The following is a 20,511-nucleotide window of genomic DNA, read 5'->3' as shown; positions in this document are numbered from 1 at the left end:
ATAGCAGTTTTAAGGTAAGTCAGGAATTGTCAAATTGGCCAAAGAGCAGGCCTTGACTCCTGTGACATCCCTGCCCTAGACACAGGGGTAATGCTGCCTTAGAGGATGGGGCTTAGGGTGTATACACCCAAGGTTAAATGACAGCTTGTGATTCCAAGATTGAAATTGAAACGTGAATCTAGAGTTATATAGATTTGTTCCTTTTTGCAATTTCTCTTTATTATATATGTGATTTTATGTGTATGTAGACAACTATGTGCCACAAAATATGTAAAAGTCAGAGGACAACTTTGAAAGTGTTTCAAAGAAAAGGAAATGTTTTGAGACCCCCTAGTCAATAGAATAGAGCCCAAGAAGCTCTGCTAACAGATACTTAGTGCCTAAGATTGATAAATAGTGAGCTTGCAGTCAAAGATTATTGTGTACTTGTCCAGCTAGTTCCCGCAGGTACTCTTGAACTGAGTTTGAGATACACCCTAGACGCTTCTGCAGAGAGCCTATTTTCCTTGACTCTAGCTGTTACATTGAGACTAAGAATGGCTACAGGTATAGAGACAGGTGCTGCTAAGAGGACTAGACTTGCTGTTTCTTAAAGAAGTGTGTTGCTCTAAGAGAAGAATGTTAAGGTTAGACCAGAGATAGAAAGATAGAGAGGCACAGCAAAGTTGATTCGAGAGTTGGTTCAATAAGTCCCCTTGGTTGAGAACCCTGTTATCTTCCCTTGCTGGACCTCTTGTAATTTTACTCTTGCTTTTACCATAGGCCCTTGTGTTTTAAATACATTAGTAACTTTTGTTAGCGGAAGGATAAGTGTTGTTCAGTTTTTTGTGTTGCGCTATCAATATAAAGCTTTAGGTCAAGAAAATGATAATTATGATGACACTGGAGTTTAAACTTTTCTAAAGATCCAAATAGGAAAAAGTGGGGTAGGAATGGACTTATTAATAATTGAGTTTTTATGATTAAAAACATAACCTAATTGGAAAAAGTGGGGATGTAGAGTGAAAAATTATAAAGGCCATTTTATGAAATATGTGTAGATTTTTTGCCTTAGACCTGAGCAGGAAAAGTGCAGATTCCAGAACGAAGAACTGAAAATAAGATTTCAGGCCTTCACTTCCCCAGAGCACATTCCGGGTGGAGGACATTATTCCCTGAATCAAGCCTCAGGCAGTAGGCCCGCCTATGGGTGGAAAAGGCCCAAGGCAGGAAGGCATTCCTGACCACAGATAAAAGTTGCAAGCCGGGGCTGGAGAGGTGGCTCAGTGGTTAAGAGCACTGACTGCTCTTTCAAAGGTCTTGAGTTCAATTCCCAGCAACCACATGGTGGCTCACAGCCATCTGCAATGTGATCCGATACCCACTTCTGGTGTGTCTGAAGAAAACTACAGTGTACTCATATACATAAAATAAATAAATAAATCTTTAAAAAAAAGTTGCAAGCCACCTAGGTGGGGCTATAGCAGGAAGAAGTGAAGATAGTTAATCTGAAGTAGTTGGTAAGTGGCAGGATAGGACACAATGGCATGGTAAAAACCACATTTTTGAGAAGAATGCAGGGTGATTTCCACATGACACTAATCATTTAGGGTGAGTACCTCTGAATTGTTCCACTATTTTTATGTTTTGTATCCTTGACAACCCCTCACCCCCCTTCCCACTCCCCTGGTTTGTGGTTTTTCCCTTTAAAACCCTCCACGGACTGGCAGTGGGGGTCGATCCCCACTCCTGCACGAGTGCGTGGTGAGACTGCTGGCTGCCAGGTTTCTTCCCTAATAAACCTTTGCTGATTGCATCCAGGTATGGTTTCTTGTGATCTTTGGGTGGTCGTGATTACCTGAGACTTGAGGAAGGGTCTCCCGAGTATGGGGGTCTTCATTCTATTATATGTATATGCTGTAAGATCCTCTCTCACTGAAAATTAATGTTGTCCTAGTCTTTCACTAATACAAAGAACACTGTATGGACCAGCTGTGTTCAATGTGATGCAGTTTGGATTTCCTTTTTTTTTTTTTTTTGGTTTTTCAAGACAGGGTTTCTCTGTGTAGCCCTGGCTGTCCTGGAACTCACTCTGTAGACCAGGTTGGCCTCTAACTCAGAAATTGGATTTTCCTTTTAAGACAGTTTCTAATGTAGCCCGGGCTGACAATTAACTCCCAACATAGCCAGAGATGACCTTGACCTTCCAAGCCTCCAGCCTCTGCCTCTCAAGTGCTGTGGGATTACAGGTGTGTGCACCCATGCCTGGCACCTGAATTTTTAATTAATCGGTGGGATTAAACCTCCAACCATCAGCATACTAAGGCAAGCACACAACAACTGAGCTCTGTCCATGGCCCCTTTTTTATAGTTTTTGAGACGGGACCTCACAAAGCTGCCTGGGCTGACTTTGACTTCACAGTGCTGGCAAGCCTTCAACTTGCCATCCTTCTGACTCTTTCTGGCTGCTGGGGTTCCAGGCCTGGATCACCAGGCTCAGCTCTCAACATGACATTTTAATAGCTCTTAATAACTACCAAATAGAGTAGTATCGTAGCTTTGAACACAGATGAGAATAAAGGCAGGGGGGGTTTTGCAAACACACATCAGGTATGTTTTAAATGCATCCTATGTCAGGCAAGTCATTAGAGGATTAACCCTCTGGTGCTATTCCTTCTTTATCCAGCTAACCAAGAATTGACACTTGCTTCTAAAATCAAGGCAAGGAGATAAGGCTTGGTTTGGCCCTGTGACTGAACTCCCAAAGAGGGAGACAAACTACCTAGAATGGGTCTGTGATCAGATACCTAAGTGCTCCGTGTTATCTTGACTTCAACACTAGGGTGCAGTTTTGCTTGGTGAAACTTCAAGGTTTACATCTTTGAGGGGGGAGAATGGGCCTGTGAAGTCGAGGCAGAGGGAAAAGATGCCTGAAATTCAGGATTCTGGGCTGCCACAGATGTGGAATGGCCTGCTTCAGACCCAGCAGGTGGAGCTTCCTGTGCTACAGACAAGGCTGTGGATCCAGGAGGTTGGGACTCACGCCCTGAAGGAGGAGTTCCATACCCCATAGGCAGGGCTTCATATCCGGGAGGTGGGGAACCGGATCCCATAGGTGTAGTTACATATCTGGGAGGTTGGGCTCCATACTCCACAGCAGGGGCTTCGTATCCAGGAGGTGGGGATCCGTATCTCACAGGTGGAGGTCCATACCCAGGAGGTGGAACTCCATAGCCCATAGGGGTAGCTACATATAGAGGAGGAGGGGATCCATATCTCACAGCTCCGTACCCAGGAGGCAGGACATCATATCTGGGAGGTGGGGCTCCATATCCCGCAGGTGGGGCTCCGTACGCCGCAGATGGGGTTCCGTATCCCGCAGGTGGGGCTCCATAACCCGCAGGTGGGGCTCCATAACCCGCAGGTAGGGCTCCATAGGCAACTGAGAATGGCAAAAAGAAGGAAAAACATTATTACCCTGTGAATAAAGAAAAACTGAAGAATGCAAAAAAAATAAGGTCAAGAAAAACACACGTGAGAATCGAGCCATGCTAAAAGCCTGATCTTTAGCCATTACCGGGGAAGGTGGTGTTTCTTTTGGTGAGCTGATCTGAATTAACTTGAAATAGCCTTCTCGTTGCATTGATCATTACTTAGAATTGTGCAGATACATATTTTATTTGGTAACGTTTGTCGTGGTTATGAAAAGAGAAACGCCCTCAGTAAGGAATATAATTTGGAAACTAGAACGGGCAAGGTCATTTTAGAGGACGGTGGCTCTGGAGACTTGGCTCTCAGGACTCAGGCTCAATTACCAATTCCACATGGTACAACCATTTACTAAGCCAGTTCTGCTCCCCAACTCCTCCCAGTCTTCCAATCTCCCCTCCCCCTTGGGGTGTGGTTGAATCACCCAGTGACACTCCCTTGGAGAAACTAATTTTCCCTTTCCCAGAAGGTTTCCGTTTCAAATAGCTACTTTGTGTCCACTTTCCCTCCTAGATAAGGCAATTTTTCTCTGTTTTGAACTTGTGAAGGTCTTGTGTGTGCAATCCGTCTCTGTGGGTTATATACATCAGTCCTGTTGTGTCTTGAAGACATTGGTTCCTTGGAGTCATCTGTCACCTCTGGCTCTTAGAATCTTTCTGCCTCCTCTTCTGTACAGATCCCTGAGCCTTTAGGGGAGTGTTTTTGTTGTTGGTTTGGTTTGGTTTTGGGGGGGCTGGGGGGTTTGAATGAGAATGGTGGTACCCGCATGCTCATGTATCTGAACACTTGGTTTCCAGTTGGTGAACTGTTGAGAAAGGGTTAGGAGGTGTGGCCTTGTTGAAAGAGGTGTTCACTGGGGTGGCTTTGAGGATTCAGAGGCCCCATAACAAGCCTAGACTTAATTTTGTCTGCTTTTTTTTAATATATAAGATATGAAAGCTCGGCAACTGCTCCAGCACCATGGCCACCTGTCTACCACCATGCCCCTCACCATGACAATCAGGCACTCACTCTTTGGAGCTATAAGTAAGCAACCCTTCAATTACATGCTTTATTTTAGAAACTGCCTTGATCGTGGTGTCTTTTCACAGCAATGGGGAAAAGGGGCAGGACTGATGAGAACCTCCCATTTAGGACTGAGTGCTCCAAGGTCTCTCTCTTCACTCTCTGCATTTGTCTAGTTGTGAATCCGTGTGTTAATTACCATCCCCTGTAACAAGAAGCTTCTCTGATGAGGACTGAGGGACATGCTACTCAATGGGGATATCGTGTGTCATCAGGAAATGTTTATTGCTATGTTCCTTTAGCAGAATGACAGTATTAGTTCTTCCCCTGGGCTCATGATCTAGTCTCAGGTTCTCGGCCATTTAAGCAGTGTCAGGTATGGGTTCCTTAATGGAGTGGACCTTAAAGCCAATAGCAATTGTCTGGCTACTTCCAGGACATCTGTAGCTCTGCTGTGTTAGTATATCTTGTAGGTAGATTGGTGTTATAGATCACAGGGTGTGTAGCTGGGTGATATGGATGACTACCTTTCTCCTCCAGTACTGTCTCCTAAAAATGTCAGAGAAGCTAACTCATCAAGTCTTATCAGCATGGCTGCTTAAACATGACTTGAAGGAGGAAGACACGAATAGACAAGTACTCTGGAAGGGGAAAGCCCAGAAAGTTTCAACCCTGGGCAAAGAAACTATAGGCAACAAAGGAATATGAGAATGGAAGAAACGGTCTTCCACAGAAAAGACCACACAGTTTGGTTATCCAATAGCAAATGGTCAACCCTGAAAACATTTACATATAAGTGAGCAGATTTTATTTATATATTTAAGAATACACACACAACTACAATTAAAGAAAAAGAGAGGCCATGAATTTGAAATATAGCAGTGTGTGTGTGAGAGAGAGACAGAGAGAGGCAGAGAAAGAGAGAATGGGAGAGTTTGAAGGAAGAAGAGGGAAGAGAGAACTAATATAATCACATTATAACTTAAAATAATGTGGTTTGAATATACTTGGCCTAGGGAGTGACACTAAGTAGGAGGTGTGGCCTTGTTGGAGGACGTTTGTCACTGTGGGGGTGGGCTTTGAGACCCTCCTCCTAGCAATATGGGAGCCAGTCTTCTGTTGGCCTTCAAAACAAGATGTAGAAGTCTCAGCTCCTCCAGTGCCATGCCTGCTGGATGCTGCCATGCTTCCTGCTTTGATGATAATGGACCAAACCTCAACCTGTAACCAGCCCCAATTAAATGTTATCCTTTATAAGAGTTGCCTTGGTCATGGTCTTTCTTCACAGCAATGGAAACCCTCACTAAGATAAATAGTAAAAACATATTTTAAAAAAAATAGAATGATGTCTGCTGTCCTTGGTCACGACACACACTTGCCTTTTAAGTCAATAAGGACATAAAATCTAGATAGTCTCACATGTCCGATATCTGGGGTAGAACAGGTTAAGAGCTTGGAAACCAGCCAGCTGGTAGTGTTGCAAGCCTTTAATCTCAGCACTTGGGAGGCAGAGGCAGGCAGATCTCTAAGTTCGAGGCCAGCCTGTTCTACAGAGGAAGTTCTGATAACCAGGGCTGCACAGAGAAACCCTGCGGGGGTGAGGGGGGTAGGGGGAGAGAACAGTTTGGTAACCATCACTTCCATCCCCATATAACAAGTAAAAAGAAGGCTGGAGAAATGGCTCAGCAGTTAAGAACACTGACTGTTCTTCCAGAGGTTCTGAGTTCAAATCCCAGCAACCACATGGTGGCTTACAACCATCTGTAATGAGATCTGATGCCCTCTTCTGGTGTGTCAATTAAAAAAGAGAAATGAGCTGAAAGTCCATCAATGAATTAAGACCCCATCACAAAACATAGAGACAGTGAATAGAAAGGCCAGAAACTGGGCTTCAGTGTATCAATAAGTGAGGAAACCACGGATGCTTACTGTATTTACTATGAAAAGGCAAAGACAACAGAAGGGGAAAGGAGAAACAAAAGCCCTTGTACCTACAACCAAAGAAGAACTGAAGAATCTCACTCCTACCAAGATTAGAGTAAAACTTTACACTAAAACCCACAATCTGGTTAAGAGCATTGACTTTTCTTCCAGAGGTCCTGAGTTCCCAGCAACCACATGGTGGCTCACAACCATCTGTAATGGGATTTGATGCCCTCTTCTGGCATGTCTGAAGACAGACAGCTACAGTGTACTTGTCATGTATATAAAATAAATAAAATCTTTATAAAAAAAAAAAAACACAATCTGCTTCTGTAACTTAATACATCATGACTTGCATTCAGTAAAAAGCCACCGACATGCAGGTAGGTGAGGCTCAGATAGAACCTGAAGTCATGGGCAAAACCAACAGCTGGGAACGTGGCACACATCTCTAAACCTGGAGGCACAGGCAGGCAAACCTTGACACTTGAAGCCTCCTTGGTCTACATAAGTTCCAGGTCAGTCCAGGCTACACTGTGAGAGCCTGTCTCAGAAAGAAAACAACAGCAACAACAGAAATCCAACCAACCGCAAAAATAAAAAGAAAGGGCCAACAAGCTGGCTCAGTAGATGAAGGCCTGCACCCAAGCCTGACAACCCATGTTCAATCCCTGGAAGTCACATGACTCTACAGGTTGTCCTCTGACCACATGAACGTTATAGCATGGACAGAAAAAAAGCAAAACAACAACAAAACAAGCAAACAAACACAAGCTCTAACCCTAGCACCAGGTGAGGTGAGGCGAGGACTGCCACAGTTCAAGGCCAACATGGCTTCCAGAATAAATTCCAGGCCACACTAACCCACAGTGGGAGAGCTTGTCATTAAAACAGTATGGTACTGGACATTTGTAATCCCAGCACTTGGAGGGAGAGGCAAGGGGATCAGAAGCTCAAGGACACCCCCAACTACACAGTAAGGTGGAGATCAGGCTGACCTATGTGAGACCCATCGAAAAACAATAACAAAACCTTTTCTTTTAATAATTATCTCAGTAGCAGAAATCTAACACACAGAGATGGGGACCCTAAAAAAGAATCAACATTTCTTTTTCTGTACTCTAAAGTGCTGTTTGGGTCTGACATCAAAAGCTCTTTTTAAATAATAATAATAATAAATTATAATATTATTATAATAATATTATATAATTATATATTATAATAATATAATATTATATTAGAAATATAATACTAGAAATAATTATTATTATTACTAGACATCCTGAAATGCACTATGTAGACCAGACTGGCCTTGAACTTGAAGAGATCCACCTGCCTCTGCCTCTGGAATTTGAGTGCTGGGACTAAAGGTGTGTGCCACCACACCCCACGTTTTATTTTTATTTATGTATCTGTGTGTCTGTGTGTGTGTTCCATGAGTACGCCTGTCTGAAGAGGGCATCACATCCCCTGGGGCTGGTTCCAGGTAGTTGTGAACCTCTCCATGTGGGTGCTGGGAACTGAACTTCAGTCCCTGGATGAGCAGCAAGTACCCTTAACAAGCGAGCCCCTTCTCTCCAGCCTCCATGAAGGCTCTCTTGACGATATCTTTAGTGCATTTTCCTGTTACTGTGCACTGTTAATCCCTCAGATACTCTGCAGTTTCCTTTGGTTTCAAGTCAGCCTTCAAGTGCTGAAAACTGCTGCCAGGCATATACAGCCTAGTGAGAAGCTCCTGGAACGTGGATGTCTGTGATCAATATGAAGCTGCATATGTATATAGTTTTTTAATCTTGGATTTCAAAGTGAGATATTATTTTAGCATATCGGTAACATTTATCTCAAAAACATCATAAATAAATGAAGTGGTGCCTCATTCAGATACTACTGAGCAAGCCAGGTCTTCATGGAAGCCTGCAACTTCCTCCATCTTAGGCATGGTATGTGTGAAAAGGCCTGGGTCATGGAGCTCAGGGTGTGGCTGGAAGGCATGGCAGGCTTGATGGCCATGATAGTGTAGCATAGGAGATGAGGTGGGCAAGCTCACCTGTGCAGGCTCTCAGTAGGAAGTGAACTCCTCACTAGCAGGAGTTGCTTAGGTGCCCTTACACACCACCATCAAAGTAAGTCTGCAACGCGCACACAAAACCTCAGTATGCAGCGGGCTGAAGCTGTACAGAGAATTCCAGGCCAACCCCGTTTCAAGCACACAGACTTACAGGCAAGCAAGCAAGCAGAATGAAATCTGAACTGCAAGTCCAGTCATTTGCTTACTCACTATTGTGTTTCAACCAGGAAACAAAGCCATGAAAACCCCAAACCCTGAAGCAAGGCTGTGGTGAACTGTCTTCGAGGGTTGGGCATGCTTTTCCACTTCCTAGGCCACCTGTCCCACACCTCACCTTGGTAGGCCTGTGGGGCATACATGCTCCTGTCCCCAGTGATGACATAAATTCCTAGAGGGCCCATCCAGAAGCTTGCAACCCTGAGTGGAAATCCTTGGGCAGCTGAGAAGACAAATTTGCAAAATAAGAACTCTTCATTCTTTTAAATCTGGTATACGTCGGCTATGAACTGAATAACCATCAGTACTGACTGCCACCTTACATGTGAGCCAACAATAGTCTTGTGGTACCATGTAAAAAAAAAATCCATGGGGCCCTTTTCTTAAACTGCATACTTCTTGAGAGTAGCAACTTTGTCTCGTTGCCTGTGGTTATTTAGGGCTTAACAGTATTTACTGTATAACCATCCCTTAATTTGTTCCCCCATCTATCAAGCGAGCACAATATTAGTATCTTTATCATAAGGTTTTATGAGCATCATACTGGCCGTTGTAAAGGGTTTAGACCACTGCCCAGGACAATCAATAATAAAAAGTGCCAGCTAAGTCACTTGTCTTTAAGTTGAACTCACTTCCTCTCAGACTTACACTGATTATGGGTCTTGACCACAACACACAGCATCACAGCTCACTATAGTAACTTAGACATATTATACCCTCCTTCCATTTTATCTGCTACACCGTATTCGTGCCTCTGCTAAAGCAAACATATGTGTCTGCAAACGTCCATCTTCACTGGACTGTATTTTTAACATCTAGATTGGAGTTTGAGGTGGACAGCAAAAAAAAAAAAGGGGGGGGAAGGGGGAAGAGTCTTCCATGACAAAACAAAATGGCAACCCGGAGAAGAGAGTGGACAAGGCACAAAGCACAGTTTGATTGGTTTGTAAAAGAGTGTGGCCAGCACAAAGTGAAACGGGGTTGGGTAGAAATGTAGCAGTCACAGAAAGCCATGAAGTCAGTAGTGTAGGACAGTCCCCTCTTATGAATGGTAAGAGCAAACAAGAGAAGCAAGGCCAAGGCCAAGGTGAGGAGATCAAATGCACATGGCAAAGCCTTCCCCAGGCCAGGCTCAGGGAATTGACAAAGCTTTCCTGTGATCCATGTACAAATATTGACAGAGCTTATAGAAAGCGCTGGCTGTCCCTAGCCTGAGGCTGCTCACACACAGTCCTCCACTGAGAATACCTGACCTTTCCGCTTGTGCTGTTCCTAGCCACACTCTTGACTTTCTGGGCTGCTCGTGGTGCTGCTCAATCCCAGTGAGCAAACCCCCTATGCAGCTATCCTGCACACAGACGTGTTTGTTCTTCATTCCCAAGCCCCTCCAGTCAGGTGTCCAGGTGTGCGGGATGTGGCACAGAAGACCAACAGTTTTAGGTTAGTCACGCAGATGTCTGACCACAAACCCCGCAGCTCCTCCAGGACAGGGTGAGGTTCATAAGCACACAGTGTAGGATTTCATACATAGTAGGTAAACTCAGAAATGCTTGTTGAATTAATTCATCTAGAATAGCAAATGTCTGACACCAGGCTAGCCAGTCTCTGCTGAGAGTAACAGTCCTGTTTCAACCCCTTAACCTCTAAAGCGTATACTGGTTTTACCACTCACCAGCAGAGGCAGCTTTAGCCATCAGCTGGGCAAAGTCCAAGGCACCTCCTTTCCTGAAGACTATTTTAAAAGTAGCAGAGCCTTCCCAGCCACCTGGAGGAAGAAATGGCAAACACTCACACTGAGGAAAACTCTCAAACAGGCAGGTCAGCTTTTGTTTGAATTCTAACACGAAACAAGTCTTAATCTTAAACTTTCTAGCATCTTTTCTGGGGTGTGGGTGAGGCACTTCTAAGAGGAAAAAACTTACCATCTAGAGCTGCCTGAATTGTCCCTTTAATGTAGTTTGCACCAAAGATTGGTTGTTCAACGGTGCAGTTACTCATTAGATGAAATGGCATCGTAAAAGACAACATGGAATCGCTGTCTGAACGTGAAGTCACAAAAATCACCTGAGTGAGGAAGGAAACTTTGGGAAAGGAATACAGAATTTGTCCATGGGTAGACTTGCAAAAGCAAGGTCAAGGTCACTTGGGCACTGTGGCCTAATTGAGAAGCATCATCTCTTTTCTTCCACCCTTCTTCAAAATGGAAGACTCAAAGTAAAAAATGTTTTAAAACACCTTCAAACCCAATGTTTAACTTTTTTTTTAAGCGTTAGGAACAAACAAATGTAATCAGCCAGTGGAAAGGAAAAGCATAAATTACCCGGTATGAGGTGAGAAACAGAGCCCCCCTCTTTGTACCACTGAAGAGGGTGGAGCCTGGCGGTGACTGGGGGAAGGAGAGGTCCACATCTGAACATTTCTTCAAGAGACTGCAGAAAGACAAGGCAGACAGCACATGTTAAGATAGACATAAAATGAGCTGGGCAGTGTTGGTGCACACTTTAATCCCAGCACTCAGTGAAAGACACATCTCCCTTTTTATCACGGGGTTTTCTTTGTCTTTTCAAAGTTATTTCTCTTCTCAATGTCTGTCACTAATTCTTAAATTTCTTGTGGAAGAACTGGGCTCTCTGAATGTTTAACTGGGAAAGAAGGCAAGGCAGGCGGGTGCTTGCACATTAGTCCAGCTTCTCTCCGAATGGGGACAATTTGGATTCATGAGCTCCTCCCTCATGGAATCTAGCTTTCTAATGTCTTTCTTTCTTTTTTTATGATTACTAGAAACAACAGCCGCCTGATTCACTGTTGTGGCTCTACCGAAGGGTAAGGCACTACACACCTATTTTTTTTTTTTAAAAAAAAAAAAAAAAGAAAGAAAAGGAAACATGAACAGAGAACAGCAGGCAAGTAATAGGAGACATGTGTCATGTAAATGGCACCAAAATGTCCCGGTCATCTAACAGGAGGGATTATTTATGGTGGAAACAAGTGTGAAAGATCCCATGGAAAGGATGTGGCTGGAGCTGATTCTTAAGAAATAGGCAGAGGAGAGGATACAAGGGACAATCCAGACGGTGTCAGTGGCATTAGCAGAGATGGGGGAGATGCAGCTAGTGGAAAGCAGATTGCCTGCTTTTGAGAAGACTGGCGATATGGATGAACCAAGCCACAACATGAGTAGCGTTAGGAAGAGTAGCGAGACCAAGTTGGGAAGCTGTCTGGGATTTGGGCTTGGGGAACTCACTGGACCAAAAAAAAAAAGGAAATGGCAAGCTCTAGATTTTTCAGCATGGATTGAAGAAGAGGTGCTAGCTACAGTGATAGAGCAGGAGGACCTGTTTAAGGTCACAGGATAAAACAATAATACATTTGTAGTGGTCGCGATGCTATATAAAACTATAATTTCTGACAGTAAAGCTTTGGGAATGAGCAGAGCTATACAGGACAAATGCACACACCTCACAAACACATGGCTCACAAGCATCCGCACGTGCACATCCACAACACTCACAGCACACACCCTTCACACACATACATAGAATTCAACGATTACATCCTGGGCCTGTATAATGATCTGCTGGACTCTATAGTGACACGCCGTCTCAAAACAAACAAACAAACAAACAAACAAACAAACACCAGGACTGCAGAGATGGCTCGGCTGTTAAGAGCACTGACTGCTTTTGGAGAAAACTTGGGTTCAGCCCGGCGGTGGTGGCACACGTCTTTAATCCCAGCACTTGGGAGGCAGAGGCAGGCAGATTTCTGAGTTCGAGGCCAGCCTGGTCTACAGAGTGAGTTCCAGGACAGCCAGGGCTATACAGAGAAACCTTGTCTCGAAAAACAAAAACAAACAAACAAACAAAAAACAACTTGGGTTCAATTCCCAGCGCCTGCATGGTAACTCATGATCACCTGTAACTATAGTTCCTACATCATCTTCTGGCCTCCACAGGCATTACACACATGGTACACAACATACATGCTAGCAAAACACCCATACAAAAAAAATAAAAATAAAATAAATGAAAGTGTCTTAGGGTTTTGTTGCTGTGAGGAAATGCTATAACAATGGCGACTCTTATAAAGGAAGACATTTAATTGGGGCTGGCTGACAGTTCGGAGGTTTAGTCCGTTATCATTAAGGTGAGGAGCATGGCATCTCACAGGCAGACTTGGTGCTAGAGAAGGGGCTGAGATTGCTACATCTGGATTGGCAGGCAGCAGGAAGAGAGGGACACTGAACTGACTTGAGCACTTGAAAGGCCAAAGCCCACCCCCCTGTGACACACTTTCTTCAGCAAGGCCATGCCTACTCCAACAAAGCCACATCTCCTAATACTGCCCACTCTCCAAGCCCATAGGGAACATTTTCATTCAAACCACTACACAATACAAAAGCAAAATATCACACAAACCAACCAGGCACAAAAGGCACAAATAAAGCTTTTATAACGGGATAACGATAGAAACAGTGTGATAGCTAGTGGTACTATTTTCCTACTTTTATTAAAATTAATTCAAGATTAATTACTTGAATCCTGATTTTTTTAGTATAACTTGAGTATTTCTTAATGAAATATTTAGGATCTGAACAGTTTTAGACTTTGGAATGCTTGCATATACAAGAAATTTGGAGGAATGAGACCTGAGTCTAAATGAGACTCAGTTGCTTCATTTATACCTGAAGGTAACTGTGTATAATATTTTAAGCAATGTTATGCATAAAACAAAGTATCATGGAGTGGAATTTTCCAGACAAGGTAATTGGCGGCACTCAAGGGTTTTTTCTTTTTTGAGACAGCGTCTTGCTGTACAGTCCAGACTGGCCTAGAACTTACAATGCTCTTTGTCAACCTGAGTGGTGGAATCGTCAAGGTGATTTCACCTTCAAAATGTACCATCACATCTGGATTTTTCTTTTAAATTATGTGTATGGTCTCTGAGGGGGTGGGTGGTATATGTGAGTCTGTGGGTACCCTTGGAGGCCAGAGGAGGCCAGTTCCCTCTAAAGCTGGAGTTACAGGCATGTGTGTGCCATTCACCACTGGTTCTGGGAACTGAACATGGGCCCTGTAGCAGAACAGGATATGCTCTTAATAGACAAGCCATCGCTCCAACCCTACCAGACCTGAATTCAATAGAGCATTTTAGATTTTTGGGTTCTCAGATTATAGATGTTCAACCTGTACTGGGTGAAGACAAGATAGAAACATACTACTTTAAAACTATTAATTTTTTCTTATGAACTATTATATTGTTTAAAACCCTATTTGACAGTAGTGTTTTATGCTCAGGCACTAAAAGTAATCTTTAGTTTCCAGCTCAGCTGAACTTTGTACAAAATTTGTACTCGAAACTTATAACTTGGAGTACAAACTCCACAAGATCTTTGTTTTAATGACACTAAGATAATTACAACACCAGACCCTAACTTCTTTATCCTTGGGCATCTTGAATCTGATAGTGAGGGACCTCTGCCCTGGTTTTCCATCATCTTCTTTGGTTTGGGCTTGTTGGCCTTGGCCTGACCGAGCATATCAGCTTCTCTGCTTTCATTTGTTTCTTTTTGGAGGCTGAAATGCTCCAAGTGTGTTTCTAGGGCAGAACTATCTTGAAGGCTTCCTTCTTGCACAGTCCCCTTACTGATCGTCAAGGTAGTATCACCTGCAGATGAACTCAGCTACTCTTCTGTGGACAGCAAGGCTTATCTTTAGCACGCCACCAAATGGTGGCTTGTCTATTGCTGTGGTGTGCCGTTATCCAAAGTTAGATAAATGTAACACCTTCACAAGGCTTGGAATCTTTGTCTTTCAACGTGGTGACCTTCACAATTTATGACCATGAAAAACACACAGGGCAAGCAGGATGAATACATTGTGCTATTATTGGAAACAAAGTCATTACTGGCCCGGTGGTGGCACAAGCCTTTAATCCCAGCACCTGGGAGGCAGAGGCAGGCGGATTTCTGAGTTCGAGGCCAGCCTGGTCTACAGAGTTAGTTCCAGGACAGCCAGGGCTACACAGAGAAACCCTGTCTCGAAAAACCAAAAAAAAAAAAAAAAAAAAAAAAAAAAAAGTCATTACTGGTTTTTTTTTTGTTTTTTTTTTTTCACAGCAGAAGAGAGGCTCCTACTTGCCTCTCACAGCATCCTTGGTATCACAGGTAAGGCAGAGATCAGGTGGTACCAACCTCAAAGACACATTTTGATAGATGGGTAAAGATACGTTTTCAAAAGTTTTCAAGCAGGGCCTGGCAAGATAGCTCCTTTAGTAAAAACACTTGCTACTGGGCCTGTGATCTGAGTTTGATCCCTGGAACGCACATAATAGAAGGTAAGAGGCCTCTTACAGGTTGTCCTATGACTTTTATATGTTCTGTGGCATGAGCGCATGCACACTCAAGCACACACATAATTTTTTTTTTTTAAATTCTAAACAGTAATGCTTATCAATGAGGGGAGAGCCTCAGAATAGTTCACGCTGAGAATTAAGCAAAGATGCATGCACACTGGAGTAGCAGCCATTGACAGCAGTAATACAGACATAGGTTCTGGAAACTGTCCCAATATATTAGCAAATGTAAATTAGTTACAAAGCCATTGGTAGGCAGGAAAACAAGCATAAGTTTCCATAAGAAGTGGTGCAGAGAAAGCATACCAAAAGGCAAAAACTACTGAACGTTGGAATTTGGGTGATCAATTTCCCCGATTTTTCTACTGTGACATCAAGTATCTGCACAACCTTAAATAACAGATAAAACAATTCAATCTTCTCCATTTTTACAACACAGCCTGGCCCATACATTTATGACCTCTTGGCCACGATGACAAGTTCTCTACAAGCCAGGTATGGGGGCGTGCATCTGCATTCCCAGCAGACTTGCATCCTCACGTCTGGCTTCAGTGGAACATTTTGGGGTTTTAGATTAGAAATGTCCAACATGTCTGTGCTAAGGCAAGACAGAAACAAGACACTTCACCTCCAACTCGAATCACTAAATTATTCCTCATCACTGAAATACAACTTTATCCACCACCACCAACCTCTTTGTAACTTACTTCTCATTTATCAGTACACTGGGGATGCTTCTCAGTGTCGGTATCTATATTATTATTATTCCTGCCAATGGTTGGTAGGAAACTGCTCACTGCAGACAGAGCAGTTATAAAGACAGAGCACAATGCTTGCCAGCTAAGCTGTTCTTCAATGGAAACTACTGATACATATTCAAGAGCACAGGTTCTAAAAATGTAAGGGAACAACACCAAGAAAAAAAAAATCAGGATTTTCCTTTTTTTTTTCAGACAGTCTTTCTACAACGTAAGCTCTGGCTGTCCTGGAACCTGCTTTGTAGATCAGGCTGGCCCCTAACTGACCTCGGAGTTCTATTTGAGCATACCATTGAATTAGTCTCACAGTCAAGTGGAGAAAATCAGCAGAGAGGGGACATAATCCAGAAGAGGCAGAGACAGAGGGTAAGGAACAGGAACGTGAGTGGGGGTGGAAGCCCCAGCACCGTGAGAGACTGGGAGTGCCATTCTTCTTAGGGACCCCTACTTTTGCTCCCAATCTTTTCAGTAAAGGTGAAGTCATGTCCTTGGTTGAAGCAACTAGGAAAGGGAACTTGGGGGGATTTTGGAGGAAGGTCTGTGATAGTTCTGGATTAGTGACCTACACTCCACATCCTAGCCTTTCTTCCAACTCGCCTACCCCTTAGTCCCTGGTCGCCTGAGGCGCACCCAGGGCGCCAGGGTGACAGTCACCCTCTTAAAGTCGCACACAGCCAGTGGAGGCTGTCCCGAGAAGCAAGGGCTGACCCACTCTTCACACAGCCGTCGCTCAGGCCTTTCCTCTGAGGATGCCCGCGGCCCTCGCGCCCCACGCACGCGTCTAGCCACAAGCTCCTGGATCAAACATCAGGGGCAGACCTCCGAGGAACGAGCCCGGGAAGGGCGGGAGAGTCCTCGATTCGCAGAGGGCTTTCCAGCGTGCATGTCTACCCCGAGCACTCCTCCCTCCTCGTCAGCAGCCTGGAAGTCCCCTCAGGCACCTTTCACCATGAGGGATGGCGGCCCCACGGCGGTCCACCGTATGGTTCTGGTTCACCGCCATCTTGCTCTTGGTCCCCTCCCACCGCCGCCCTTCAAATGGGAAGGGGCGGGGCCTGCAAGGCAGGGGGCGGAGCTCTGGAGAGAGGGCGGAGATTATGGCGCAGGAAGCCAGAGTTGAGTGGTCAGCTGTCATAAGAGAAGCTGTCACAAGTCAGGGAAGGAAGGAGAGACCAGGTGAGGAAAAGGAGCGTCTTTATGGAGCTGGATTCATCTCTAGAACGAGAAGGGGCTGAAGGATGGGTGACTAGCAGCCTTGGTCCTGCTAGGAGCTAGTGGTTTAAAAAGTACCCATTAACCCAAAATCTCAATCCAGATTACCCCAAATCAACCCAGAGTGAGGGTCTACATTTCCTCCACTCTTTTAAGACCAGAGCTTCCTTCCATCAGAGAGGGCCTAGGACAGAACCGATGGTCTGGTGAGAGAACATCCAGAAAAGGTGAGCTAGGTAAGGAAGTGAATGGTGAATTTCAACATTCAGTGGGTCCAATTCTTGGATCCATTGAGCCTTTGTAGGTGTCACCCTCAATCAATTACTCAAGACATTTTAGAGTGTCCATGTGCCACTGAAAACATAAAAATTGCCAAATAATCAGACATGTTATCATTGTAAAACATATCCTGATTTCTGATTTTTGTTTTTGTTTTGTTGTTTTTGTAAACAGGGTCTCTCTATGTAGCCCTGACTGTTCTGGAATTCACTCTGTAGACCAGGCTGGTCTCAAACTCAGAAATCCTCCTGCCTCTGCCTCCCAAGTGCTGGGTTTAAAGACATGGGCCACCACACCTAACACAGATAATTTTTTACATCCAAGACTTAGTAGAGGGGCTAAAGAGATGGCTCAGCAGTTAAGAGCACTGACTGCTCCTCCAGAGGTCCTGAGTTCAGTTCCCAGCAACCACATGATGGCTCACAACCATCTGTAATGGGATCGGATGCTCTCTTCTGGTGTGTCTGATTGACAGTGTACTCATACATAAAAAAAAATATCTTTTTTTAAAAAAAGACTAGAATTAAGAATCAAACTTAACAGGAATAGTATACAGTGGAGAACATCAAGCTCTAGCCTCTCCTGTCATGGTCACTGAAACCTTGGGCAGGAAGATTACGTTCTCTAGACTTGAATGCTAGATTTTTGTGGCTGTGATGGTTGATGTCCACCAAACAGCTGTGTCTTTCACATGTCACTTCCCTTCCTCTGTATTTGTTCTGTTACCATCAGTTGGTACCCTCCTCACCCTCCCTGCATGGTTTCAAGAGCCTCTTGACTCACCCTCCATTCTAGCCCCCTCCAAACTGTTTCTCTTCATTCATTTATACCTTAGGTTCACCTCACAAAAAGTCAAGTGTTACCAGATAGTCGCAGGATTTGACCCCACTGTGAACCCCAGATTTGTGTTATTTACTGGAAAACCTATTTCTAGTTCTGGTGTGGCTCAGCCCTAGCATAAACTTTTAATCCAAGAGCTTTCTGTTTATTGTAAACAGGATTAAATGTCGACCATAGGTCAAGAGGCAGAGCAAGCAACCAGTTACAGGGAGGGAACATAGGAAAAAAATCGTAGGAGAGAGTCGGGAGGACGGATAGAGAGACACACAGGAAGTAGAAGGCAGGGACATTCAGTTGGAGGGGTTTGGGAGACAGTGTGGAGGAGAGCTTTTCTTTTGGGATGTCAGCTGAGGAGGAAGATGATAAGCTGGGTGCTTTCTCTGCCTCTCTGAGCTAGTAGGCTTTCACCGCACCATCTGGTTCCCGAATCTATTGGCAAAATCCAATGTTAGAGATTTTCTTTTTAAAAGAGCCAAGGTCCCAAATAATTGCTTAAAGTTCACATTAACATTTAGGGAATAACAAGCAGATGAGAGTTGTGATACAAATGAGGGGAAGGGTCATCCTAAATCCAAGAAAAATGCTAGTGTTTAACTTCCTTTGTGTAGATTAGTATATGTGGACTTTGTGTTTGCCTGTGCATGCCTGTGTTGTGCCCATGAAGCAGCCAGAGGAGGTTACGTATCCGATCGCTCTCCCCTCTTTCCTCAAGAGAGAATATTTCATTGAACCTGGAAGCAGACTGGCTGACCAGCAAGCCCCAGGTAAGCATGGGGCCATGCCTAGTTTGTTTTTAACTTTTTATTGAGTCTTTGTGAATGTCACATCACGTGCCCCAATCTCATACATGTCCCTCCGTAGCCATCCTCTGCTCTTGCAGCCTTCTTCCCACCAAAATATATACATATATTGTTTAAATATATCATATTGTTAAATATAAATTGAGTGTAAAATATTAAATTAAATATAATATACTTTTAAATAAATATATATGTATATAATGTATATTAAAAACAAAGCCATCTTGGCATGAAAGCTATGGTGTGTCATGGTTTGTCACACAGTATAACAGCTTTATTTGCAAACGTTCACTGCAATGAGTCATTGGTCTGGTTCGAGGCCTCTGGCTTCTGCTACACTATCAATACTGGATCCTCATCAGGACTCCTCTTGGATATCCTGTTGTCCTGTGTCGTGGAGATCCTGAGCTTTGGATCTGCAGAACTGGCTCCTTCACAAGCTCCAGCAGTTCACAGATGAGGTAGATGTTAGGGTGGGCCAACTCAAAGCCTTGGATCTGGGCCTAGGTGGCACCTGACAGCTCTCCTGCATCCATGGCACCAGGGCCAGCTCTCCTGCATTCACACACCCTTAGGGCTGGCTCACCTGAGCCCACAGCACCAAGGCCAGCTCTACTGTGCTGCCCTGGTAAGGTACAAGGTACACTCTCACTTTTGTGCCCTTGGGGGCAGCTCTCCAGCACTGCCCTGGCAAGGGGTGGGGCAAGCTCTCCAGTTCTTTCACCCTCAGGGTCAGCTGTCTCATAGCCACACCACCAGGACCAGCTCCCCCAAGCTGCCCAACCGAGGGGCAGGGCCAGCTTTATGCAGTCCTGAGATATCAACATGGCCCCAGACAGCAGCCCCAGACCAGGGATATCCACATGACCTTTGTTGGTAACATGGGTAGCAGACATCGATTGATATATCCCTCTACTGCTGCAGGACCTTGGACACAGACATGGCCCTTAGTAACAGCATGGGCCGTGGCCCTAGGTGGCATTGTAGGACCCTCATATCAGGTTGTTCCTCCCCACCCTTCAGTCTCCAGCTCTGCCTCTTTTCATTGCACACAAACCGTTCCACCTCTCTGATTTTATGTGGATGCTGGGGATCTGAACTCGGGTCTTCATGCTTGTGCGGCCATCACACTTCCAGCAGAGCCATTTCCCTGTTCCCTTTTAAATTGTGCATATACATGTTTGCATGAGCATGCACACATGTAAGCATGAGAACATGTGGAGGTCAGAGGACAATTTATGGAAGTTAATTCTCTCCTCCCACCCTGTAGGATCCAGGGTTTAAACTCAGATTGTCAGCCTTGATAGCAAGTGCCCTTCCCAGCTGAGCTATCTCACTGGCCCCTTTATATTCTTAATATATTCATAGTTAAATAGCTTTCTAAGCTAGAGTAGGCTTTCATTTATAGACTTGGTCCTTATGCCTTGGGGATGGGAGAGATGCTAAGAAGTTAAGTAATTGGGACTAAATTTTTCCTGAAAAAACACAGGACCTAAGAGAGTCAGCTCTCCCACTCACTGGGGTTACAAAATTCTAGGAAATGACTGAGATATGGCCTCACGTCACCTGAAAATAAATAGATGCCACA

General features: G+C 44.4%; 1 protein-coding gene across 7 annotated transcripts; it reads right to left on the bottom strand.

Moving 5' to 3' along the window:
• Nucleotides 1–1,997: 1,997 nt before the first annotated feature.
• Nucleotides 1,998–16,827, bottom strand: Wbp2nl (WBP2 N-terminal like). Of its 7 annotated transcripts, none has more exons than XM_034517179.2 (6): nucleotides 16,734–16,827; nucleotides 11,001–11,109; nucleotides 10,603–10,744; nucleotides 10,353–10,445; nucleotides 8,799–8,903; nucleotides 1,998–3,421 (listed from the first exon to the last, which is right to left on the bottom strand). In XM_034517179.2, exons 1-6 carry the CDS (start codon nucleotides 16,793–16,795, stop codon nucleotides 2,853–2,855), a joined length of 1,080 nt encoding a protein of 359 aa, XP_034373070.1. In that variant the 5' UTR covers nucleotides 16,796–16,827; the 3' UTR covers nucleotides 1,998–2,852. The 7 variants fall into 7 exon arrangements, with proteins under 7 accessions (XP_034373070.1, XP_076767822.1, XP_076767824.1 ...); XM_076911707.1 differs by having other exon boundaries at nucleotides 10,603–10,761; nucleotides 16,734–16,825; XM_076911709.1 differs by having other exon boundaries at nucleotides 10,603–10,719; nucleotides 16,734–16,825.
• Nucleotides 16,828–20,511: the final 3,684 nt, after the last annotated feature.

This window comes from Arvicanthis niloticus, chromosome 13, assembly GCF_011762505.2.
Source record: "Arvicanthis niloticus isolate mArvNil1 chromosome 13, mArvNil1.pat.X, whole genome shotgun sequence".
Lineage (NCBI taxonomy): Eukaryota > Metazoa > Chordata > Mammalia > Rodentia > Muridae > Arvicanthis > Arvicanthis niloticus.
Note: the sequence above shows the minus strand (reverse complement) of the source record. Positions and strands in the feature narration are given on the sequence as shown.

What these genes read in the sequence shown, in the direction of transcription:
- Wbp2nl (XM_076911705.1), bottom strand. Translation starts at nt 16,677, where the DNA reads ATGCACGCTGGAAAGCCCTCTGCGAATCGAGGACTCTCCCGCCCTTCC. An exon ending in TGTTTCTCACCTCATACCGG is followed by an intron (nt 10,762 to 11,000) that starts GTAATTTATGCT and finishes CCTTTCCCAAAG; the next exon opens with TTTCCTTCCTCACTCAGGTG. An exon ending in TGCCCCACAGGCCTACCAAG is followed by an intron (nt 3,422 to 8,798) that starts GTGAGGTGTGGG and finishes TGCCATTCTCAG; the next exon opens with TTGCCTATGGAGCCCTACCT.